The sequence below is a fragment of the Macaca thibetana genome, chromosome 3 (genome assembly GCF_024542745.1).
Source record: "Macaca thibetana thibetana isolate TM-01 chromosome 3, ASM2454274v1, whole genome shotgun sequence".
In the NCBI taxonomy this organism is placed as follows: Eukaryota; Metazoa; Chordata; class Mammalia; order Primates; family Cercopithecidae; genus Macaca; species Macaca thibetana.
In genome coordinates, this window is record NC_065580.1 from 46,818,492 (window position 1) to 46,844,485 (window position 25,994).

Sequence of the window (25,994 nt, forward strand, 5' to 3'; positions counted from 1 at the left end):
AGCTGGGGGACTTGGTAAAGTTACTTGCCTTCTCTGTTGCCATTTTCTGATTTCTAAACTGAATACCAACATTTTAGAGATTTTGAAATGACAATTTCATATATATACTTATTGAGCACTCACTGTGCACTATGAACTGTGCTAGGTATTTATTCACGTATGTGAATAAGATAAATAGTAGCTGTTACTACCATATAATTCTCATATACCTTCTGCTCGAATATTTCCACCAACTGGGCATTCATTACCTAATGAAGCAGCAATTACCAGTTTTGAGCAGATTATTAACAAAATGTCTTTCTCATACTAAGCCTGAGAGTTGATACAACATGTATTATAACTGCTATTCAGTAAAAAGTAGAGAGTTCTACTTTCTGGAGCCACACAGTGTCTAAGTATAAATATCTTTTACATGGGAAACTCTCAAATGATTGCAATCTGTTATTGTTTCAATTTTGAATTTGTTTTTATCTCTACTAAACACCTTTTCATCAATTTCTTATGCCAAAAAATATATTCCAGGGCATAATAATATTCTTTTGTAGTATATTCTGTTATGGTCGACAATTTATGGGGGATAAGCTGATTACAGATATTCATTATTGCTAATCTTGCTAGAAGGCACATTTGGTCTTATGTTATAAATAGTCATTTAACAAAAGGGTGAAGGGACTCGATTTAACATAGTGTTGACATCAGAATTTGAATTTAGAACTTTTTATAATTAATCTGGATTACTTGCTACCTCTTATTTATTTTTTTTGAGACAGAGTTTTGCTCTTGTTGCTGGAGTGCAATGGCGCAATCTCTGCTCATCACAACCTCTGCCTCCCGGGTTCAAGTGATTCTCCTGCCTCAGCCTCCCGAATAGGTGGAATTACAGGCATGCAACACCATGCCTGGCTAATTCTGTATTTTTAGTAGGGACGGAGTTTCTCCATGTTGGTCAGGTTGGTCTCCAAATTCTGACCTCAGGTGATCCGCCCACCTCGGCCTCCCAACGTGCTGGGATTACAGTTGTGAGCTACCGTGCCTGGGTCTTATTTTATCTTTAATGTTGTTGCTCTCAATGCTGTGGGTTGAAGCACCACACTTGTTAGTATTTTATTTGAATAAAAAAAACTGGGTTCTCAGAGAAAAAATTTTGGGCTCTTTTCCTAGAAAAAAAAGTGGATACATTTTTGAAAGTCATTCTGGTGACCTAAAGAATTTTCTTCCCTATTTCAACAGGCTAAGCTCTGGATATAGTTGCCAGAATGTGACCTTGAGGAAATGGAGTATTATATACAAATGTGAATGTAAACCAAAAGGGAGAAGAATACTATGTTTCACACAAAACTAAACACTATTCCATAATTTGACAATATATTTACCTTACTAAATATGTAGACAAGTTACAGTGAAAACTAAAGGAATTACAATTCCAAAATTAAGAATAGTGGTTTCTGGGGGAAATACTAATGAGGAAAGGCACACAGGGAGATTCAAAGGAATTAACAATGCTCTATTTCTTAGGTTAGACAGTGAGTATATTCTTCATATCCTATATAGCATATGTTGTATGATATGTATATTGTTTGGTATATATGACATAGTATATTTGAAAAATTTAAAAAACACCAAAGGCAATATGATCTAGACAAAATAAGGACTGTTGCACAAAATGAGAACTCCAACATGGGAAACTCCTGCTTCTTTAATTACTCTATTAAATTAATTTTAAAAAATTCACAACAGAGTCCAAGATTAAAAGAGCTTTAGGCAGTGTTCCATAAATCAGTACCTACTTGTCAAGCTTTTTCTGTAATGTACACAAAAATTCATTGCAGTTTACAATGTTGTCTGGCAATCCAATGTTGAAAGCATGTTCTCTGGCCATGTGGTTCAAAATAACAGATCTAGGAAGAAATTTGAGCAATTAGGATTATTCACAAATCATCTAAGAACACATTTGGGTTGGAATAGCATTCACATAATAAAAACACTAATTAGAAGTATAAGCAAGTGCTAAGCACAAACGTTTCAGCTACTAAAGAGTGACATTATAAAGTATGTAAGTGTACAGTCACATCAGTTCTGTAAAGGGAAACCAGTTTGTTCCACTATCTGCTGCTTGGCTACACTCTATAGAAGAATCAGGTTCTGTCCTTTAAACCAGGGGTATTGGTCCATGGCCTATTAGGAACCAGGCGGCACAGAAAGAGGTGGGAGGCGGGCAAGTGAGCATTATCACCTGCACTCCACCTCCTGTCAGATCAGTGGTGGCATCAGATTCTCACAGGAGCGCGAAGTCTATTGTAAACTGTGCATACGAGGGATCTAGGTTGTGCACTCATTATGACAATGAGAATCTAATGCCTGATGATCTGAGATAAAACAGTTTCATTCTGAAATGGGTCCCTGGTGCCAAAAAGGTTGGGGATCACTGCTTTAAACTATTAAATTAACTGTGCTGCTTCTACTTTTCCAATTCATCATGGAGAAGAGTAAGAGGCAACTGCCTAACAGAAATACAACCTGCTCTGACCTAAGATCACAGGCATTTAGCCAGTGGATCATCGGACAATGACCCGGAGCCCACAGTTAACAGGTCCAGTGTATTACTGGACAATGACCCGGAGCCCACAGTTAACAGGTCCAGTGTATCACTGGACAGTGACCTGCAGCCCACAGTTAACAGGTCTATTAAATGCAAGGGCTGTGAAAATCTGCAACATAATGACCAACTTCTTGATTAACGTACACAGAAAAGGACAAATGTAATTATGTAACTTTTACATAGCAAAAAAGTATACGTGTATAATATATTCTACAGAGTTTTTCTCCCAACTTTAGTTCATAAAATAAAGGTGACTGTCTTGGAAAGCCTCATCAGTATAAGCACCATTGATAGACTATGCATAGTGAGATATTATATGGTTTTATCTAGATTATTTAGACACTTACATGGTCCCCCTCAAAAAAATGCTTTTAGTGTTTTTTTCCCCTCGAGAAAGTGAAATAAAGAAATAAAACAAACATTTCTATAAAAATGTTTGTTGACTTTTTTTTTTTTTTTTTTTTACTATGTAAGGGATACATTTATTAGCCTTGTAGTTAGTATGCTCATTTGTCTCACTGCCTATTACTGATAACTTTGACTAAAACTACTTGTTGGGGTAGTTCACCGTGCCTTTTGGGCCCACAAAAGTTTTCCCAGGGGCAGCCCAGACAGAGCTAGACCTTGCCAGGGGTTCCAGACCTGAGGCTCAGGCTGTGGAACAGTTCAGGTGAAAGCAGAGCTGGGAGCCTCTTGTAGGCAGTGTGGTAGGTATGTGTGTGTTTTGGGGTGGAGAGAGGGTGTCGGGGAGAGGGTGTCAGGCAGAGGGTCGGAAAGTTCCCCCTATCCCCAAGGCCATGTTGGGGTAAAGTACAGTGCCTCTGGATCCAGGCAGGTTCTCCTAGAGTGGCCAAGTCATAGTTAACATCTGCCTAGAACTTCCAGGATGAAGATCCAGAGTCTAGATTGTGCCTGGGTGCTGTCAGAAATAATATCGGACTCAAGGGGTATAGGTGGGTTGGGAAGTTTCCCTCACCCTCAGGTTATCTAGGATCAAAATGTCTTGCCATTAAGAGTCACACTGAATATACTCAAGGGAGCCTAATCCTGCTCTCAACCTCTCTGGGGCCCAAGAATCTGGCATCTAGAGTCTGAGTTACGAGATGAGAGGCCAGTGGTTGGCTCATGGGGTAAATGAGTTTGGAGGCTTGGCCAGTCTCGAAGGCTCTGTTCAGGTAAGCCACAGTGGCTTCTGGGATCTAAGAGGATTGGTTTAGTAAGGCTTTTGGCTGCAGCCGGCAGCTTGCTGGGAGGGATGTGGGTGGAACTCACTGACAGTCCTTAGAACTTGTTTCCAGGCTTAGCTAGGTCAGGCCTTCTTGACTTCAAAGTGCTCCCCCAACAGCAACCAAGCCTGTTAGGTCTACCCAGGGTTTTCAGGCCTGACACCCAAGCCTTGGAATGGACCAAGATACAGTAGCTGGCTCAGGAGGTGTAGGTGTACTAGGAAGGTCCCCATGATCCCAGGCTATGTTGCCCTACTGAGAACAAGCCCATGTGAGCCTAGGCTTGCTGTGAACTTTTTGGGGGCTTGCCAGCCAGGAATACAGACATTGAAAGTGAGGGAATGAGGGCTAACAAGCAACTGTCTCAAAGCAGATAGGAGTGTTAGGAGGCTACCCTGGCCACATACTTAATTGCCACCATCCCTAATGCCTTCTGGATCCAGGACAGTTCTACCACAGTGGGCCAAAATTGAGCCAGGTTTACCAAGGGTTCTATGACTGACATCTAAGAGTTGGAAGGGGACTGAGTGAAGGCCAAGTCAGTGTTAGGAAGAGGGTTGGTGGGGTTAACAGTCTTCAATTGGTCCCATGCTCTGATCTGGTGGTCCTTGATGTCTTCTGGTTTTAGGGGAGGTTCCCCTAGGAGTGGCCTATCCTTAGCCAGGACTACCCAGGGTTCTAAGCCTGATATCCAGGCTCTGAAAGGGGGGCCAGGTACAGATGGAGCTGGCAGCAGGCTCAAGAAGGGGCTGGCTGTCCTCTCCAACACTATGGTGGTTTATTTTACACGTCAGCTTGACCTGGTTGAAGGATGCCCAGATAGCTGGTAAAAACAGTATTTCTAAGTGTGTCTGTGAGGGTGTTTCTGTAAGAGATTAGCATTTGAATCAGCAGACTGAGTAAAGAAGATAGCCCATACCAATGAGGGGAGGCATCATCCAAGGTTTGGGGGCCCAGATAGTTGAGCTGGGAAATTCATCTTCTCCTGTCCCTAAATACTCAACTTCATGGTTCTAAGGCCTTTGGACTCAGACTGAATTTACCATCGGCTTTCTTGGATCTCCAACTCACAGATGGCGTATTGTGACACTTCTTGGACTCCATAATTGTGTGAGCCAATTCCCATAATAAGTCTCCTCTTACATATCTACATATACTATTGGTCTTGTTTCTCTGGAGAACCCTGACTAATACAAGTACTTAAGTGGTTTGCTAGCTAATTCAAAATTAGCTTGATTCAGCCTATTAGTCTGAGGTGAGAAGGGAGGGAAGGCTTCACCCTCCTAGCCACAGCTGCTGGTTGGTAAAGGGCCAAGAAAATCTTTGGGGCTTTGGAGTAGAGATGGCACCTTATGTGATCTGCTTCATATCAGATTTTGAAGTCCTTTAATTCTTGATCAGCCAAGATGATTCCTCAAATTGCTGAATTATTTCTTTAATTTTTAAATTAATTCCTAATGTCAACTTGCTTTAATTTCTGGGAAATTAAATGTATAACAGTTTAAATTATTATTTTAACTCCTTTCTTTATAAGCTTAATTTTATTATTAATGACCTAACTGTACTTTGACAACCATTTTGTTTTTTACTTTCAGTGCAATATTCAATAAATTACATGAGATATTCAAAACTTTATTATAAACTACGGTTTGTGTTAGACAATTTTGCTTACCTGTAGGCTAATGTAAGTGTTCAAAGCATGCCTAAGGTAGGTTAGGTATATTAAATTTTTTTTGACTTATGACATTTTAAATGTACAATGACTTTATTGAGATGTAACCCCACTGTAAATCAAGAAGCACTGGTATTATATTTTTTCACTTTCATAATGGTCCTCAAAAGCATGTAATAACTATAAATACATAATACCTTTTGGGCTGAAGTGAAGTTTTACTTAAAAAATTATTTCATGTACTTTTCCTTTTCAAATATTCTTTCCCTATACTTTAGGAATAAATATTTCCCTACATAGTGCTCTCTGATCTCATTTTTTTTCCTGGTTTAATACTGTTTGTAATCAGTTTTCACTAAACTTATAAATGTGATTTGGGCAAACAGGATTAAATTAAAGAAATAGCTTTGAGAGAAGCACTTCTGGAACAGTGGGGCATGGACCTCCGAAAATCTGCTCCTCTATTAAAGCAACAGTAGCACTGGTGAAAATGGTCAAAATCAACTTTTTAAGGACTCTGGAATTAACAGGAGGCATGCAACAATCCAACGAACATTTATTTAAGAAACATGGCTCAACTGTGGTAAGAATGGTGAGCTTTGTGATGTTTTAATTTGCCCCATTCCATTCTCCTCCCCTTAGCTCCACAATAGCCTTGACAACAGCAGGCTCAGAGCCACTGGAGGGGACAGAATACAAGTGGGCCATTCTGAAAGAAATGTTACAAGGACTGTTACTATTCAGCCTATATGGCAGGTGATGGGAAAAGGCCCATTCACAGGGTTTGTCTTTATTTGACATGATTCAGCCTACCCATTGAAAAAATTCTCACCCCTAGGGCATTTGCCAGAAACAATCAGTGACAATTTTGTAACATCACAGTTCCCTGAGGCAATACTAATTGCAGCAAACAATAGGCCAAAAAATTTGGAAGGAAAATCTGGGTAATGAGGTGTCTATAGAGGACTTTGAAAGTTGACATTTTCCTGGGGATCTAGAAGGCCATACACATGTGCCGGTCTATATATGCCCCAGAAAAACCTGTGAAGATCCTAATCTCTCATCTCTGGTTAACCTTGAAACTCTACACAAGCAAGAAGTGGAGGCTAAAGCAGAACTGTAAACTGATGAAGTGTTGAAGGTATGTCCCAACCCACATACAAAGCCCCTTGACAAAGGGCAGAAGATAAAATGGTTCAAGGAATTTAACGAAATCTCTCTCTGATCATTAGCTGAACACTAAGCTAACTGTGCAGAGACTTCAGTGGCTACACATTAGCAATAATATGCACTTTGGAGAATTAGTCCAAGAAAGTCACTAAACACACTAAAAGTAACAAAAACCCTGGTGGGGTGGAGGAGGAATCCAATTTCCAGAGTTGCCACATTATATTACTTAAATGTTGAGTTTTCAACAAAAAAATTACAAGACATGCAAAAAAAAAAAAAGAAACTTTGGTCTATATACACGGGGGAAGAAAGTAGAAACAGAAATCACCCCTGAGAAAGTCCAGATGTTGGACACAGTAGACAAAGACTTTAAGTTAACTAATATGAATATGTTCAAAAGAACTAAAGAAACCCCTGTCGAAAGAATCAAAGGAAATTATGAAAATGATATCTTATCAAACAGAATACCAATAAAAAGATATAAATTATTATGTATTTTACTTTATGTTTTAAAAATGCTGCTCCATAGACACAGCAGAGATGTATCATACACAGAGTGGCCAAGAGCAGCCAGAAAGTTTTTTTTTAAAAGACAACCAATAGAAATTTTGGATTTGAAAAGTACAATAACTGAAATAAAAAATTGACTAGAGGGGCTCAAAAAACTTAAGCTGGAAGTAAGAATCAATGAATTTGAAGATTGGTCAAATGGGATTTTCCAGTCTTAGAAACAAAAGAAAAAAACAAAACAAAAAAATACAGAGCAACAGAGATCTAGCTTACCGACATATGTATAATAGGATTTCCAAAAGGCGAGCGAAGAGAGACAGAGAAACAGAGAGACAGAGAGAAAGGGGGCAGAAACAACATTTAAATAAATAATGTCTGAAAAACTTTTCAAATTTGACGGAATACATTAATTTAAACATCTAAGAAACCCAATAAACTTCAAGTAGGACAAATCAAGAGAATTAATCCAAGAAAATCACTAAACACACAAACAGGAACACAAATTCTGGTGGGGCAGGGTAAGAATCTGATTGATGATCTCTGTAGCTGTTTATTTTTTGTTGTTGTTGTTCTTTTTTCCTTCTGTTCTGAAGACTGGAAAATCTCAATTGAACAATCTTCAAATTCACTGATTCTTACCAAGAGATAAGAGATCCTTATCAACACATAAACTGTCAACAGGCAAAGACAGAAAGATCTTGAAAGATGCAAGAAAAAAGTCAACTCCTTACATACAGGCAGGCGGTCCTTAGTAAGTGATTTCTCACCAGAAATTATGGAAACTAGAAGGTAGTAGAATGTCATATTCAAAGTGCTAAAGGAAAAAGACTACCAATCAATAATTCTATATCCTGTGAAACTATTCCTCAAAAAAATATGGAAGAAAAAAAATGAAGGAGAAATCAAGACATTCCTAGATAAACAGAAACTGCAAGAATTCATTGCTAGCAAATCTCTCCAACAAGAAACTGAAGAAGTTCTTTAGGTTAAAAGAAAGGGACATTAGACAATAACTTGAATCTACATAAAGAAATCAAGATCACCAATAAAGGTAATTATGTAAGTAAATATAAAATACAGTATAATTGCATTTTTAGGACCCTTTCTTCTCATATCTGATATGAAAGATAACTGTATAAAGCAGTAATTAGCAAACATGTTCATGAGCTGATAATATATAAAGGCATAATTTGTATGACAACAATAGCACAAAGGAGTGAGGAGGAAACAAACTACATTGGAGCAAAGTTTTTGCATATTATTGAAATTAAAGTTGTTATTAATCTGAAACAGATTGTTTTCAATTGAAATGTTAGTTGAATCCCCAGGGCAACCACTAAGAAAAAGAGTTCAAAATCCATGGTATAAGAAACAAGGGAACTAAAATCATACACTAGAAAATACCTATTCAACATAAAAGAAGGCAACAATAGAGGAGAATAATGAGAAGACCTAAAACATATGGAAAACCAATAGCAAAATGGTAGAAGTAAACGTGATCTTATTAATAATGACATTAAACACAAATGAATTAAGTACTACAATGAAAAGGTGAAGACTGGCAGAATGGATAAAAAATGATCCAACTGTATACTGTCTATAAGAGATATACTTTACATTAAAAGACACAAACAGGTTAAAACAAATAATGAAGGGTGTGGAGGAGAAAAATTAGATGTATGGTAAGAAGAAAGTACTCATTACTCTATCCTTGTCTGTTATCCACCTCCTTCTTTCTATTTTTATGTCCCAATGCTGGGAGGACACAAATGTACGCCTGCAACACTGCTAATATAGTGTATAAGTGGAATCAGGTTGTGTCTTTCATCTTACAGGCTGAGCTTTTCATAAATAAAAAGAACCGATGAAGGAAAGGGGATTTTTATAAGAACTAGACACTATTTATCTTTCTCACTGGTTATTTAAAAAAAATATACATTTACTTATGCCAGAACAATGGCGTAAGTCAAGACTCCTGAGGAGCTCATGTAATTCCTATGTGACCCTACTCAATAGAGAATGCAGATAAGTTAGACTAGAGGAACAGGGGGATTATATTAGGAACTAGAGAAACACTAATATTTAGTATGTTCAAATACCAATATTGTAAGAATTTAATATCATATGGATAGATATTTCAAATCATATCAATATCCACATTCATCACTAGAACTTTATAGAAAACAAAAATATCATTTGTAGCTTCCCATATGCCAATACTAGAGATCTCTGACAATAATCACATGCCTCCTCACTAGGTCAATAATTACCTTAACATAAAATCAGAAATATCTTGTTAAAACATTGTCAGTAGTAATGTTTGGTAATTTTTCTGATGGTGGCATGGGTTTTCACTGGTACTTTCAAGTTAACTTTTAAGACTGGCCTTTATTGTTATACCCATAAAGTCCTTTGAAATAGAAGGAAAAAGTTAGAAGTACAATCAGTGGCCGTGGCACAGATTTTTCTCTATGCTAACTGATCCGAGAATCAAACCTTTACCACTGGTGTTTTGAACATTAATGCCTCAACTAAACTCTTTCATAAATTCCAATAAGTAGCTACCTTCTCCTTTCCAAGGTTTTTCACATAACAATGTCAGTTACTGTGCTGGGCTATGTTTTCACTAAAGACTGCTTTCTTTCAAGTTAGCAGAGAATGATATTTTTCTGATTGTCCACTGTATGCTGAATCAGTGAAATCATCCTGAGTTCCTAGAGGTTACAACTTCATAACTTGTATTTAAGTGAATGTACATTTGTAAACATTACTGATGCATAATAATAAATGTGTCTGGTCTTTGTCCCTTGTTCCTAGCACAAAGTTTCTAGTAATTTTTCTAGTGATAGGAGTATATTTATTATTATGCGAACGAGGAGACTCCTGGTAGGACCCTACATAACTTCCAGATGGGGAACGGTCACCATAAAGACCAACCATATGACTAGAGGGTTGGAACTTTGAGCCAGTCAGACCTCCAGAGAGGGGAGGGGGCTGCTGATGGAGTTCAATAATTTAATCAATCATACCTACATAATGAAGTTCTACATAAAAACTCGGGATACCAAAACTCAGAGTGGGTTGCTGGTTGGTGAATTCCTTAAGGTGCTAGGAGGGTGAGAGGTCCTAATTCCTTGGGAAGAGGAATCAGAAACTCCTCATTCAGGACCCTCTCAAACCCTGCCCAATTTGTCTCTTCATTTGGCTGTTTCTCATCTGTATCCTTTATAGTAAAACTGTAATCATAAGTACAGTGCTTTCCTGAGTTCTGTAAGTAATTCTAGCAAATTATCAAACCCATGAAATTATCAGTGGGAACCTCTGACTTCATAACCAGTGGTCAAAACTTTGGGTAGTCTTGGGACCACATGAGTTTATGGCGGGTATCTAATGTGAAGGCAGTCTTGTTTGAGCCTGTGCCCTTAAATATGTAAAACTTGATGCTAATCCCAGATGATTAGTGCCAGAATTGAATTGTACTGCACCAGCTGGTTTGGGACCAGCTGGGATTGGTGATAGAATCACCAGTGCCCCCACTTCTTTTTTATGTCTTTATTTTTAATAATCAAAAGTGAAAAGTTACCAGTGATTTAGAGGAAATGAATTAGTATATGGAGGTGCATCTGCAGTAGTTTGCGGCATATGGTCTTGCCGGTCAGCCAATTTTAAAAGCCCTATAATATTAAACATAAATCTGCTTCTGTCATTTTAAGAATTTATACCCCTCTGCTGCTTAGAGCAACTACAGTCCATCTTTGATGTTGGGCATATTTTTAAAAAGTACTGCTTATAAACGAAAGGGTCCTGAGCCAACACATATAACTTAATTTATATAACCAACAGTTAAGGATGTTTTGATGGGTTTCCAGATTAAAAAACAGTAACATTTAAAGATGCATAATGGCAAACCTGTTTCCAAGGAATTCTTCATTGCAAAACATACAAATGCCATGAAAATTGGTATCATTTCGTTCTTGCTGCTGTTGTTCCAGAATTTCTTTCTGGAAAGTAGAAACAGATTTATGGTATTATCTTAATGCACAACTGGTTAATAAAAAATGTCAAAGTCTGGATGGGAGGAAACTGGGCTGCAAACATAAAGGGAGTATATAAAAGTTGCCAACATTTCAAATTTCTCCATTCCTGTTTTTGCATTAAACTCCAAGTCTGTCCCATAAAATGCTTACAGAACACTCCACTTGAACAGCTATGTGGGAATTAAAATCAAGGTTTTACCACATTTGCTACCCTGTCTTTTCCAGTGTTTTCCCATCCCTATCCTCTTCCAAAACCAAAACTGGTGGGATCGTTGACTTGCTCTTTTTCCTAATTCTCAGTTTGATTTGTAATCAAGTTCTGATCAATTTTTCACTTGAGCTATCTTCCATATAACTTTTCTCCACTATTCCCAGGGTCACTCCCCGGAGTTCAGTTTTTATTCAGTCGTTGTGGGTTACTATAAATAAAGTCTCCTAAAGGGTCTACCTGATTTCAATCCCTTGTTTATCATATTCATCCTCTTTTTGCTGCTAGAATTTTTCTTAATATTTTCATGCATAATTAACTTGTTGCACCTCAACTCAAATAATTTAAAATATGCTCTGACAATATCCTGCTCTAATCAAGGTGGTTCCATATATTATTTTTCCTGAGGTCATTTCCTTTTTCACTTTCACAAATCTTATCTGCTAATCAAGATCCTACTCGATTCCCGTTTCTATAATGCAACCATTTCTGGCCACAGTACAACAGTGCAGAGCTCAGGCTCTGAAACACGGAGCAGATTTGGATCTGAAATATGGCTCTCACATATAATTGATATTTAACCTCTTTAATCCTCAGTTTTCTCTTTTTTCATTTTTTATTATACTTTAAGTTCTGCGATACATGTGCAGATCATGCAGGTTTGTTACATAGGTATACATGTGCCATGGTGGTTTGCTGTACCCATCAACCCATCATCTACATTAGGTATTTCTCCTAATGCTATCCCTTCCATAGCCCCTCAACCCGAAAAGCCTTGGTATATGATGCTCCCCTCCCTGTGTCCATGTGTTCTCATTGTTCAACTCCTACTTATGAGTGAGAACATGTGGTGTTTGGTTTTCTGTTCCTGTGTTAGTTTGCTGAGAATGATGGTTTCCAGCTTCATCCATGTCCTTGCAAAGCACATGAACTCATCCTTTTTTATGGCTGCATAGTATTCCAGGGTGTATATGTGCCACATTTTCTTTATCCAGTCTATCATTGATGGGCATTTGGGTTGGTTCCAAGTCTTCCCTGTTGTGAATGGTGGTGCAATAAATATACATGTGCATGTGTCTTTATAGTAGAATGATTTATAATCCTTTGGGTATATACCCAGTAATGGGATTGCTGGGTCAAATGGTATTTCTGGTTCTAGATCCTTGAGGAATTGCCACACTGTCTTCCACAATGGTTGAACTAATTTATACTTCCACCAACAGTCTAAAGGCATAAAAACCCTAGAAGAAAACCAAGGCAATACCATTCAGGACATAGGCATGGGCAAAGACTTCATGACTAAAACACCAAAAGCAATGGCAACAAAAGCCCAAATTGACAAATGGGATCTAATTAAACTAAAGAGCTTCTGCAAGCAAAAGAAACCATCATCAGAGTGAACAGGCAACATACAGAATGGGATAACATTTTTGCAATCTAGCCATCTGACAAAGGGCCAATATCCAGAATCTACAAGGAACTTAAACAAATTTACAAGATAAAAATGAACAACCCCATCAAAAAGTGGGCAAAAGGACATGAACAGACACTTCTCAAAAAAGGACATTTATACAGCCAAGAAATATATGAAAAAACCAAACAACCCCATCAAAAAGTGGGCAAAGGATATGAACAGACACTTCTTAAGACGATTTTTCCAGTGTTCTCCATTAATATATTCTATTTCTACTAACTACATCTAGCCTTTCTACTCTAGTAAGATTTTCTTTCTGACCAATATTGTGTAGAACTGATTTTTTACAACATGATAGCTGAAAGGGATTTCATGAAACTATCTACTGACTCCCTATAAGAGATGTTAGGGGATTTGTTTAAAGCTACATAGCTACTTGGTACCAAATTTGGTGCTATTTTCATGATACCACATTTACTTTTTTCTCAGAAGGTACCCACTGTAGCATACGCAGATACAGAGCTTAGAACAATGACCTTTTTATTTAGTGAACAAACAGCTTCAGAAGCCAGGGGACAGTGATCTGGAGAGGTAGGGCAGCATTAAAATCTTTCTTACAAAATACCCACATGGAAGCCTCATTGAGATGAGTTCAATATAAATAAGCTGCTCAGCATTTGGGGCTTAGAACACTCTAAAGAATAGATAATACATGCAAATATAATTATTCCTTATTTCTAGTTTAATTAGAAAAAGAGGAATTCTAGGATTTCTAGGTGACAGACATTTTAATTTGATATTTGAAGTTGGTTAAGTTTTGCACAAGATAGTTTCTAAGATAATTCTCATATTTTTTCTGCATTCCAAATTCAAGACAAAATTGAACCTGTTCTATATGACACAGGGTCTTTGCTGTGAACAATTACTACCATACTGTACTGTAATGCAAAAGTATTATATTTTCAGGATCACTTTGCAAATTACTCTAAATTGTTGTGCTCTTTTGGTTTAATTTTATTCTCTTTCTTTTATGGCCATCTACGTTTGTCTCCCTTTATTCACTGAAGCTTTTTCATCCCTGTTAGTGGGTCTACTTCTATACCCACCAACTGGCTCCCCCATCTATACCTCCTCGCCATTAACTATCCTGTTTAGACCTTCTGTTCTTCCTTTTGACCTAGAACAAAACTATAGGGACTCAGGGACTCCCAAAACTCAGCTAAGGAAAAACAGATAATCAAATTCTAACAATAAAATTAACTCAAATGTGTTTGGTACCTAAGAAAAAGTAGCTTCCAATATCTTCCTCAGATAAGCTTCAGGGGAGTTATTTTCATCTGGTAGGGTTTGTCTCTTATTATCGAGCTCTCTATAATTTGGATCTACTGAGCTTATCAGATACCACATGGATGGATTTATAGGAAAGACTTTCCCTGTATATATATTTTAAAAGTATGTTTACACAATGCATGCCTAGAGGGATGGAAGACAAAATTGACCGTAAATGGATCTTTAAAAAATTAGTCTGCAAATATGTAATGACACTATCTGGAAATAAAACTAAAACTGGTAATCAATAAAGTCTTTAGTAACACCTTAACGGAGCCTTGTTTTTCTATTGAATAAAATCCACAATATTTAGCATGGCATTCACAATACTCTGTACCTGATTCCAACCTAGGTTTTTTTGTTTTTGTTTTTTGAGACAGGGTCTCGCTCTGTCATCAAGGCTGGAGTGCAGTGGCACGATCATGGCTCACTGCAGTCTGGACTTCCTGGGCTCAAGTGATCTTCCCACCTCAGCATCCCGAGTAGCTGGGACTACAGGTGCACACAACTATGACCGGTTAACTTTCTGTATTTTTTTTGTAGAGACAGGGTTTCTCCATCTTGCCCAGGCTAGCGTCGAACTCCTATGGTCAAGTGATCCTCCTCCCTCAGTCTCCCAAAGTGCTGGGCTTTATAGGTGGGAGCCTCTGTGCCTGGCCTCTAACCTAGGTTTTTAAAAGTCTTCTCTCACATTTCTTCCCCATGCAACCCTACATTATAGGGAAAAGCAAGAACATATGTCATTATTTACTTGTGTATTACTCTCAGTAGCAGTTCTCAACTACCTACTATGATTTCTGAAGCCACTCAATGGCCTGGAGTAATCGTTCCCTCTTTTGCCCATCTTTGCCTATTCAAGGGTCAGTTCAAATGCTGTATCTTTGTGGTGAATGGAAAGAACAACGGCCTGACACTTAGGAGTTCTGTAGTCTTGTCCGTTTTTGTGTCGAAGTAGCTCTTGATGTGGCCTTGTGCATACCACTTCTCTAGGACTCAGTTTCAGCTCATCTCTAAATTGCCTGTGAAACATTCTACAAACCATTAAAGTGACTTTCCCAGACCGTTTTTGTATTAGAAATGATACTTCCATTTTTTACCACAGTTTTAGAGCATTCAGTTGGCATCTACATTGCTTGGTCTTCAGGAAAACTGTGTCCCAACCATCTCTACTCATAGAAAATGAGCTCCTCTATGCCATACGCACACAATTTCGTACAGTAGATTCTCAATAAATACATGATGACTACATTTATACCCGAGGTGCAACAACATACACACTACAAATGTATGTGCTCTACTGAAAATCAAAATGACTTTCTCAAAGGAAAGGGGTTTATAACCCACTTGATTATCCCTTACTGACATATGGTTGGCACTTACTATTCAGTTTTATAAAGTGAAATGAAGAGCTTCCCACAGCAACAGTAAGTTGATAATTTGTTTAAACAGAGAATGGTCTACTACATATGTAAACTATTCCAAGAAATTTACCATTGATTATGATTTTTAAAAATCCTAAAGTTTTCTTTTAAACTTACAACAGACAATTTTTACAAAATATATACAGAGATACATAGAATTTTACTTGCTATAGGACTAGGGACTTGGGGATAGGTTTTTACTTTTAAAAAATCATTTTTACTTTTAATACTATAAACACAGCCTGGGCAACATAGAGAGACCCCCATCTTCACTAAAAATAAAACAATTGGCCAGGCATGGTGGTGCCTGCCTGTAGTCCAGCTATCCAGGAGGCTGAGGTGGGACGATCGCTTGAGCCCAGAAGCTTGAGGCTTCAGTGAGCTGTGATCATACCACTGCACTCCAGCCTGGGCAAGAGGCCTGGGCCCTGCCTGAAAAAAAAAAAAAAATTAAAAACATACTTTTTAAGGGCACAAATACCGTTTGTTACTAACATGACATTTTGAGCAAAATAGAAGATGCAAGTCATAGGGAAATGAACTGGAGTGATAATTATAAAGCCCAACAGCTAAGGAAAATGAAGTACATTGGTATAGAACACAATTACTTTTGTTTTATTTTTAAAAAAACATTAAGAATTGAAATAATGATATCAAGGTTTTCCTCATTTCCACTCTAATAAAGTTTAGTCTACAAAGTGCTTTTGCCTTATAAATTTCTTAAAATAACACCGAAGATATTATATATACTTTTGACCATTTTTCACTTACACATAAAATATGAAAATAAAAAGTTTTTTAAACATGCAACTATTATGTCTGGAACAGTTCTCATTATTGCATTGTAATCAATTCAATAAATTAAGGAGAAGAAAGCTCTCCTTTATTTGTTGAAATTGGCTTTGCTGACATAGCTATGTCATGCCATTCTAAATGAATTAGTACACCAGGAAGCTAAATAAGACAGGTAGCTATCCCTAAACTTTGCTACTCTTCTATTTTAAAAAATTTTTTATTATGAAAAATTTCACCAACACAGAAAAGTCAAATGAACAGTACAATTAACATTCCTATACTCAATATTTACATTCAGTAACTCTGAACATTTTGCCTGTTTCTTTCTCTCTCTTCACATGCACACGTACATTTGTATGTTATATACTTTGTTTTGGCTGCGCTATTTGAAAATAAGTTGCAGATACGACGATACTTTACTCTTAAATACTTCAGCCTGCCTCTCCTAAGAGTAAGGACATTCGCCTATGTATAACCACAAAACCATTATCATCACAAGTAAGAAAATCAATAGTAATTTTAAAATAGTTGGAAGTATCCAGATAATATTTAGATTTCTTCAGTTACCCCAAGAATGTCTTTTAATGTTTCTCCCTAACCTCTACTCAAGACCACCCTAGGTTCACACATTTCATTTGGTTTTTAGGTACTCTACCTCTAAATCTTAAATTACAAAATAATCCATCTGCCTAGGACTCAGGCTCTGATGCATAGAATTTTTTTTTTTCCAAACTAATAGTCTTCCAAAGTATATGAACGACTCATAGGAAAACCTTGTTAATGTTATTATCTCTATGTAATCAACTCAAAATGTATTCTACCAGATAATAAGCTCACTGAAGGCAGAACTCTCTTATTCATCTTTGTAATCTCCCCTGTGCATTATAGACAGGGTGCACAATAACCGTCAAATGGAGTTGCTGTGTTTCCCATGGCTTCTATTTCTTCAAAACTTCGAGTGGTTAAAAGGAGTCTAGGTAGAAGACAGTCACATTATCACTATGCCCTAGCACCTTTAATCCTATTGCTGTTACCTTACTAGGATGTGAGAAAACAAGACAGTTTTAAATTCTGTGCATCGTTCTTCTGTGGTAAACACTGACAACTACTGATCAGGCAAAAAACTGAGTAGAAGCTACTTGCGCAATGAAGAAAAGTTTTTTTTTTTTCCTATTTCCTTCTCTCCTTCTTCCCTTCCTCCTTTTCTCCCTCTTTTTTTTTCTTTCCCTTACTTTTTCTTTCCTTCATAAAGCTTAGCATCAGAATTAGCTGTGGCATATGTTTGAAGTCACTTATGAATTAAAAAAAATCAGGAGACACTCCATAAAAAGCACCACAGCCTGTAATCCCAGCACTTTGGGAGGCCGAGACGGGCGGATCACGAAGTCAGGGGATCGAGACCATCCTGGCTAACCCGGTGAAACCCCGTCTCTACTAAAAATACAAAAAACTAGCCGGGCGAGGTGGCGGGCGCCTGTAGTCCCAACTACTCGGGAGGCTGAGGCAGGAGAATGGCGTGAACCCGGGAGGCGGAGCTTGCAGTGAGCTGAGATCCGGCCACTGCACTCCAGCCTGGGCGGCAGAGCGAGACTCCTTCTCAAAAAAAAAAAAAAAAAAAAAAAAAAAGCACCACAAAGATGTGCAAATCGAAGATGTGCCCATCTACTTTGTGGTTTTATGTTTTCTAAAAAAAAAATTCATGCTGGGCTATATATCAGGTTTTATTCATTTAGGTTTATTCTGGGCTATATACTAGGAAAAGGGAGATGAAGAGCATGGTGCAGACGTTATATGTTTGAGCCTCTCAAAGAAGCTGATAAAAATCAGATAAAATTTTCATTACAAATATGCTTAGATAAAACCATAGTAGTAAGAATATAAGATCAACTTATGTGCTAAGCAAAGAGTCATAATAACAAGCTATATATGTTTTTCTAATTAGTGTAAAATGTCAAGTGTGACAGCAAAGGGGTCAATGCCTAGTCTTTCATCTTTATTCATAAGCTAAAAGCAGAGAAAACATTAATAAAACAGCAGATATAGCAGATGGCACTCAACATAGTCATAGGGGATTGACATGTAGGTAGAAAATGAAAATGAGAGTTAGGTTGAAAATTATAAAATCCAGTCAATCTATGAAAGAGCAATTTAAAAAATGTTTATTTAGGTAAGAATTTATACACAGCAAAGTAAAAAACTGATGCTTAAAGTGACAAATCCAATGGAAATAACCTGCATTAACACACGGAAGTAAAACCAAGACTGATGTTATCAGCTATGGCTATCAAAAACATTTTATGGATACTGACAAGTAATTGATTTACAATAGTTTCTTGGCTAAATGGATATATGAGTGGCTATGAGAGAAAAAGGCACACTCCTCAGGTTCCTTCCCAAACCAGCTTAAAGGCAGCAGCATGGCAGAACCAGCTAGACATTCTCAGCCTAGGAGTCCAGTGGCACCCCTCCAATACAGAACACAACAAATCCCCCCATGAAAACTATAGCAGTGGCCCAAAGGCTCCATGGCAAGGCAGCAGAATTTCCTATTTCTCCTGCTTTTTATTTTAAGAATAATGGATTAACTCTGAGGTATCTGGGATTATTTCACTTACACCTCCACTTCGTTTTAATAAATGTTTCAGGCTGCTACAGAACAATGTAGCATAGAAATGGGAATAAAAGAAGAAAGAAAAAAATAGGGTGGTCAGCTAAATTGCAAACAAAAAATAAAATATACACACACACACACACACACATATACACACACACTCAAACCTAACCTAAAGGTAGGTCCTAATGTGGCTCTCAGCTTTGGCAGACAAGGGAAACACACCAGATAAAGGGTTTGTGTGGAGAATTTGGATGGCCTTTGTTGTCTGTTCCTAAGAGGTAACTTATTAATCCTTAGAATTTCCTGAGTGACTGGAGGGTCTGTGTTATTCATGGTGGGCCCTTTGACCACACCTGATAGTTTATATAAATGACATAACTCAGGATGGGAACTGGCCATGCCAGAAAGACCAACCATGTGATTAGTGGGTTGGGCTCTGAGCCACATAAGATCAGCCTCATCTCCTGGAAAGAGGCGGGAGCTGGAGATCTAGCTCAACCATGTGACCAATGATTTAATCAATTACACCTACTCAATGAAGCCACAATAAAAACTCTGGACACCAAAGCTCCAATAAACTTTCTTGGTTGGGACTCTGGGTATTGTTACATACTGATGTGCCAGGAGGACAATGCTTTCCTAGGAATGATGGCAGCTTTGTATCTGGGAATCTCCCAGATCTCACCCTATGCGTTTCTCTGTTTGACTTGTTCTGATTTGTATCATATTGCTATGACTGAACTGTAATCACAAGTATAGTGCTTTTCTGAGTTCTGTGAGTCATTATAGCAAACTACTGAACCTGAGAGAGTAGTGGGGATCTCTGAATTTATAGCCAGATGGTCAGAAGTAAAAGTATCCTGAGAAACCCCCAATTTGTGGCTGGTGTTTGAAGTGAGGATAGTCTGTGGAGGGCTGTGCCCTTAACTTGTGAAGTCTGGCCTGTCTAGGTAACTGGTGTCAGAGTCATTGTGGGTACATAATAAGTATATGTATCATGGACAATATACTCAGGATTAATAGAAAAAACAACATAGGGCTGTTTCCAGTATGAAGCCTAAAAAAAGCTAACTCTCATTACAAAGCACACCCTCAAACTCAGTGAAAACAGTACAGAGGGTGGGGTATGGGTTGTCATGATGCAGTACAGATACTTGTTGTCTCCTGACTGTTTAAGACTATATAGAGAAATTTCATAATTAATATCAGTCTCCAGTCTTCCTCAATCATCCCTGAGCACAGTTTTTGTAAGTATTGGTTGGTTATAATCTTGAATCTGTCTTTCTTCCAGTCAGTATCTGGAATGTTGCTTTCATAGACTCTCACATGGATACAGAGGCACAGGCTTCAGGAGATCATCAGGAGGAGATATTTGGGTTGACTCTTATAAAAACTGCATAGTCAGTGATGGGGTTCAGAACATGCCACCCCAAAATATGGCACCTTGGAATAGCAGAAGCAGGAAGCTCACTTTTACCTCCTCCTTCCCCTTTCCCCCTAAAGTAGATCATAAAGCCTTCATTCAAAAGGTACCCTCTCTTATACCTGAGGGAAAGGAACATCCTTATCTCTGAAGACACAAGGATAAAGAGAAGAATCTGAACAAATAGGTTTTGCTAGGTCCTCTCCAGTTTCTTACCAGATCATATCCCCCTTGTCTAATCATACTTCCCCACAACGAACCACTTCTTCATCAAATTTAGCATAAAAATGCACAGATTTCCATTTCTTTGGGTCTTCATTTCCTTATGAAATTTAGTCAAGTAAAACATACTAAATACATTTGTATGCTTTTCCTTTGTTAATCTGTCTTTTGTTTTACAGGTCTCAGCCATGAAACTAGAGGTGAGTGAGAGAAAACATCTTTCCTCTTCTACATCCTAAGCACAGACTAGAACTTGCATGAAGAGTCATTTAATTGTTACTCAAAAATCACTGAAGAGAACAGCCACACACTAGACCACAGTCCACTAATTCTCATCCACCCTCCTAACACCAACTATTGGCTTCCAAAGTTGTGCCTCATACATATCATGATCATAATTTTTCAATTTTTTTTAAAGACACAGTCTTGCTCTGTTGTCCAGGCTGGAGTACAGTGGTGCGATCTCGACTCACTGCAGCCTCCATGTTCTGGGTTCAAGTGGTTCTCGTGCTTCAGTCTCCCAAGTATCTGGGATTACAGGCATGTGCCATGACACCTGGCTAATTTTTTAATTTTTTTAGTAGAGAAGTGGTTTCGCTATGTTGGTCAGGCTGGTCTCGAACTCCTGGCCTCAAGTGATCCGCCCGCCTCACCTCCCAAAGTGCTGGGATTACAAGAGTGAGCCACCACATCCAGCCATAGTCACAATTTTTAACAGATTAAATTTTAAGTTAAGTGTTACCAGATGCCTAGCCCTTATTGGGTGGGTATCAGAAAACTATCCAAAGAACATCTGGCAGTGAGTGACATAATTTTCTGGCATATACTCCAAAGACAAACTTCTGGCAAAATGGATATGAAGATAACCAAATATAGCAATTTATTGATACAATAATTGATAGGTAAGTCAACACCAAGATTAAATATCAAGCCATATTAACAGGTTTTAGAATTTATGACAACTAGCTGACAGGGTCAATAGTCTCTTGAAGCTATACCTCATTTAGTAGACAAATACATATATATGTATTTGGACATATGTATACATACTAAATACATACATACGTATGTATTTATCTTTTAGAACTCTATAAAAGGAAAAAGAAAGCATCTACCTCAGCGCTTAACCACTAAGATACTAATTAAAATCAAGCAGGGGGAAGAGGAGTTCAATTTCTGCTTAGGAAATAGATACAAGAGAACATCCTATCAATGAGAAAAAGCTGAATAATCAAAAAAATTCAATTGGGAGGCTGAGGCGGGTGGATCACTTGAGGTCAGGAGTTGGAGACCAGCCTGGCCAACATGGTGAAACCCCATCTCTATTAAAAATACAAAAGAATTAGCCAGGCGTGGTGGTGCGCGCCTATAATCCCAGGTACTCGGTAGACTGAGGCAGAAGAATCCCTTGAACCCAGGAGGCGGAGGTTGCAGTGAGCCGAGATCACGCCACTGCACTCCGGCCTGGCGACAGAGTGAGACTGTCCCCCCCCCAAAAAAATAAATAAATAAATAATAAATAAATAAATAAATAAACTCATAACTTATTTTCAGTCTGAAGAGCTGAAGTCACAAGGCAACTAGACAAACTGACTTCTAACAGAGAGCCTCTCTGAAGAGAGACATGAACACATGAACTACTTCTTTCACCTTTGGCAGAGCATGGGAAGAAAAGGGAAGTAGGAAGACAAAAGCTTGTATTTTAAATAATTCTTAAAGGCAAAATCCCTGGGAGTCCTAGACACAAGGGTTCCAACTCCCTCCATGGGCTTCCTCCAAGTTCTCAGGAGAAAGACTAGGAGTAGGGCAAAGAGACATGAACAAAAGCCCTTTGATGGTGAACAGGCACACACCTCAGCTTGCTTCTGGGGACCATTCTTTAGCATACAAAGCAAAGGCTATAAGCTGCTGGGAGAAGGACCCAAATCCTGCACTGCAAAGTAGATGTTGGCTACTGCTGGGGATGAGGTAAAAAATGTTGAGAAATAATATAATTATTCCTGAGTTTTTCTTCTCGATGGCATCTGAATGTGTATTAGCGTTCTGGGGTATAAGAGCTGGATGTAAGGACAGGGCTGAGAGAACCTAACCTGCAGTCTGTCAAGCAAGTTCTGCAATGCACTTTCCTTAGATCATTCAAAAAAAAAGTTAAAGGCATTTATTTGGTGTTAAAACATTTAAATATTAAAAAATTAAATATTCAAAATACTTAAAATTTATGAAAATGAAGGTCTTTTCTTTTAAAAGACAGGGTAGGTCAGGTCTGGAAACAACCTGATAGAAAGGTGGCTGGAAAAGAAGGTAGATGAGGAGACCTACAGTACTACCCCTTGGTCATTGTGCTCCTTTGTCTAGGGACCAGTAAAGATCTAGAGTGCATTCCCTTTTTGCTTACATGCTGGGATTATAAAAGAGCCTCTCTAGAAAAGGGAAAAAAACATGAACATTGGCTGGGGGTGGTGGCTCACGCCTATAATCCCAGCACTTTGGGAGGCTGAGGCAGGCAGATCACCTGAGGTCAGGAGTTCAAGACCAGCCTGGCCAACATGGTGAAACCCTATCTCTACTAAAAATATAAAAATTAGCTGGATGTGGTGGTGCATGCCTGTAACTCCTGTTACTCAGGAGGTTAAGGCAGGAGAATCACTTGAACTCGGAAGGCGGAGGCTGCAGTGAGCCGCAATCACGCCACTGCACTCCAGCCCAGGCAAGAGTGAGACTCCATCTCAAAACAAAACAAAACAAAAAACAAAACAAAAAACCATACATGAACATGCAGAAATATCAGAAGAGAGAAAATCTTAAAGAGCAAGCAGTTCTAAAACAGTGTAGAATTCAGGATTAAAATTTTCAGCCATTAATTAAAGTTCAGGATAGAAAATAAACAGTACATAGTCAACAAAATGGAAACTTGAAAGTAATAAAAGTTAAAATTCTCATTAATCAGATGCAGAAAAAGGTCTGTCCTATTGTTACAAAGGTGTCACAAAGTACTAGCTTTCTTTTGAAGTGACTTGTTTACGATACCAGGACCCAGACTGCAGGTCAAATGGCAGAGGTCCCTAATACATACAGAATGCTGATGAGCCTCTTCTCTTGTAGAGTGTGAGCACTCAGAGTCTGTTAGTACAAGTACTGCAGACACTGGACAGGCATTCCTTTGAGGACTGACATCAAGGCATGGAGAGTGGTATATCAGTCATCAGTAATTAAAAAGAGGGACCAGGCTGAGGCAGGAGAATGGCGTGAACCCAGGAGGCAGAGCTTGCAGTGAGCCGAGATTGTGCCACTGCACTCCAGCCTGGGTGACAGAGCAAGACTCCATCTCAGAAGACAAAAAAAAAAAAAAAAAAAAAAAAAAAAAGAGACCAGAGATGCTTCTTTACTATCTAGTACCTATATTCCATCAGAGTAAATACATACAAAATATAAAGCAAAGAAGGTTTTTTGGTTTGTTTTTTGGTGAAAACAGTTGACTTGGATACTTCAATCAGTTAAAACAAATTTTATTCAGTAAAAACTTCCTAAAGGCCGATTAAAAGTTTAGTATTACATTGCGCACTGTAGTCTATGACTTCTATTTGGTCATAACCTCAAATTCAGAATAGGTTTAAATCTTTCCTACCCCCAAGAAAGGAATTTCCAACAAATTAAACAATCAGTATAACTTTTCAGTATCTACTTTCCAAAACATTGTAGCTGATAGCTAAAATTAATCCTCCACAGAAGGCAATTTTTCCTAAATCATTTCAGCTATATAAATTACTCTATATGTCTTTAGCTTCCCAAAGTACTTCCAAAGCATTCATTTGCCTGTAGTACCATTCCAGAGGCTCGTCTTCTCCAAAAACTCTTCCCTTCCCCTTCAAAAAAGCCATGAGCTTATTATTATTATTATTTTTAAGGAATGGAGTCTTGCTTTGTTGCCCAGGCTGGTCTCCTGAGTTCAAGTGATTCTCTCGCCTTGGCCTCCCAAAGTGCTGGAATTACAGGCATGAGTCACTGCGTCCGGCTCCTGAGATTCTAGAGAAAAGCATTCCAAGCAGAGCAAACAGCAAGTGCAAAGGCCTTAAAGCTGGAAACAGCTTGGTGTGTTTGAGGAACACAGACATAGCCAGTGTAGCTGGAGTACAGTGAGCACAGGAGAAAGTGGGTGAGAGAGATGTGGGAGAGTGGCTCAGAGAGGCATGTGCCAGATCCTTTGAGATCTTGGTAAAGAGTCTGAATTTTTATTCTAAATAAATTTGAAAGTATTGGATAATTTTAATTACTAGTTACATGATGTGAATAAGTGAACACTGTCTAAGTTACTGAAAGAGTTTTCAAATTGTTTCAAACTGAGGCTGGCTAAAGACCTAATACCATCTCCTCTTGTTCTGTCTGCCATTTCTTATCTTTTCTGACAGTAAGATGGCATTTTCATTTTAATCCCACTCAGTATTATGGTGAAATTATTTTTTTCTATCACATCCTTTATTCTATCTGATGTAACATTCAATATGAGGAATTTAAAAGTATAAAAAGTTCAGTAAATTTCCACTAACTTAAGGATTAAAAGACAAGTTTGGTTAATAAAGTAAAATGGAAACATGAATAAATTTTTTGTACAGATAATGATTTATAGCTTCAACAGCTTTCAGAATGCAGTCTGCCTACAACTGAGTTAAATATTTTGGAAGCCCTCACACCAAGGGTCAAATAAAAAGCTACTTTTTCCCACCCCCAAAATTCTTTTCTAAGTGTCAAAAGGGTCACTGAATAGCATTCGGAATGACTGATCTGTTTGCCAGAGTCTGATCACTTGAGCATTTGAATTTATGTTAGCAATATACTCAAATCATGTATTAAATAATACTTAATATACTTAAACACACACCTCTGCATGTAGAAGGCAGGGATAATTGTACTAAAACAAAAATTATTAATGGCAAAATACAGTTTCTTTAAAAATAATCAATAAAATCCACCTTTCTCAGCATTTTATGAGAGATGATAGAAAGTTAACCTTGTGACATTAGAATCTTAATAAACAAATGAGGAAAAGCCATCCATGTCAATGACTGAAATAAGACAGTGAAACATAAAAGATAGAGAGAAATTTCTTAACTGGAAGATGATATACACCCCCAAATCCATGAGATTTGATCTGACTAATATTTCACCTTCTTGAAAGATATCAGTACCTCCCACCGTTTCTGAATCTGCAATGATAAAGACAACAGCCATCTGCTTGCTATACAGCATAGAAATATAGTATTTTTCTCCTACTTTGAGTTTCACTGAGATAGCTTTTGAAGAGTGTCTTCAAAACAGGACAGAATATCTAAAAAAAAATGAACTAGGAGATAAAAAAA

The 25,994-nt window shown here is 37.9% G+C and overlaps 1 protein-coding gene across 2 annotated transcripts in view; it reads right to left on the reverse strand.

The window, feature by feature from the left end:
* ZNF277 (zinc finger protein 277) overlaps nucleotides 1-25,994 on the reverse strand; it is a 147,533-nt gene that overhangs the window by 19,153 nt on the left and 102,386 nt on the right. For both annotated transcript variants that reach the window (XM_050782643.1, XM_050782644.1), the window contains exons 5-6: nucleotides 11,087-11,178; nucleotides 1,788-1,898 (exon numbers count right to left, since the gene is read on the reverse strand). In XM_050782643.1, coding sequence (XP_050638600.1) covers nucleotides 1,788-1,898; nucleotides 11,087-11,178 — 203 coding nt within the window. The remainder of the gene's footprint in view (nucleotides 1-1,787; nucleotides 1,899-11,086; nucleotides 11,179-25,994) is intronic.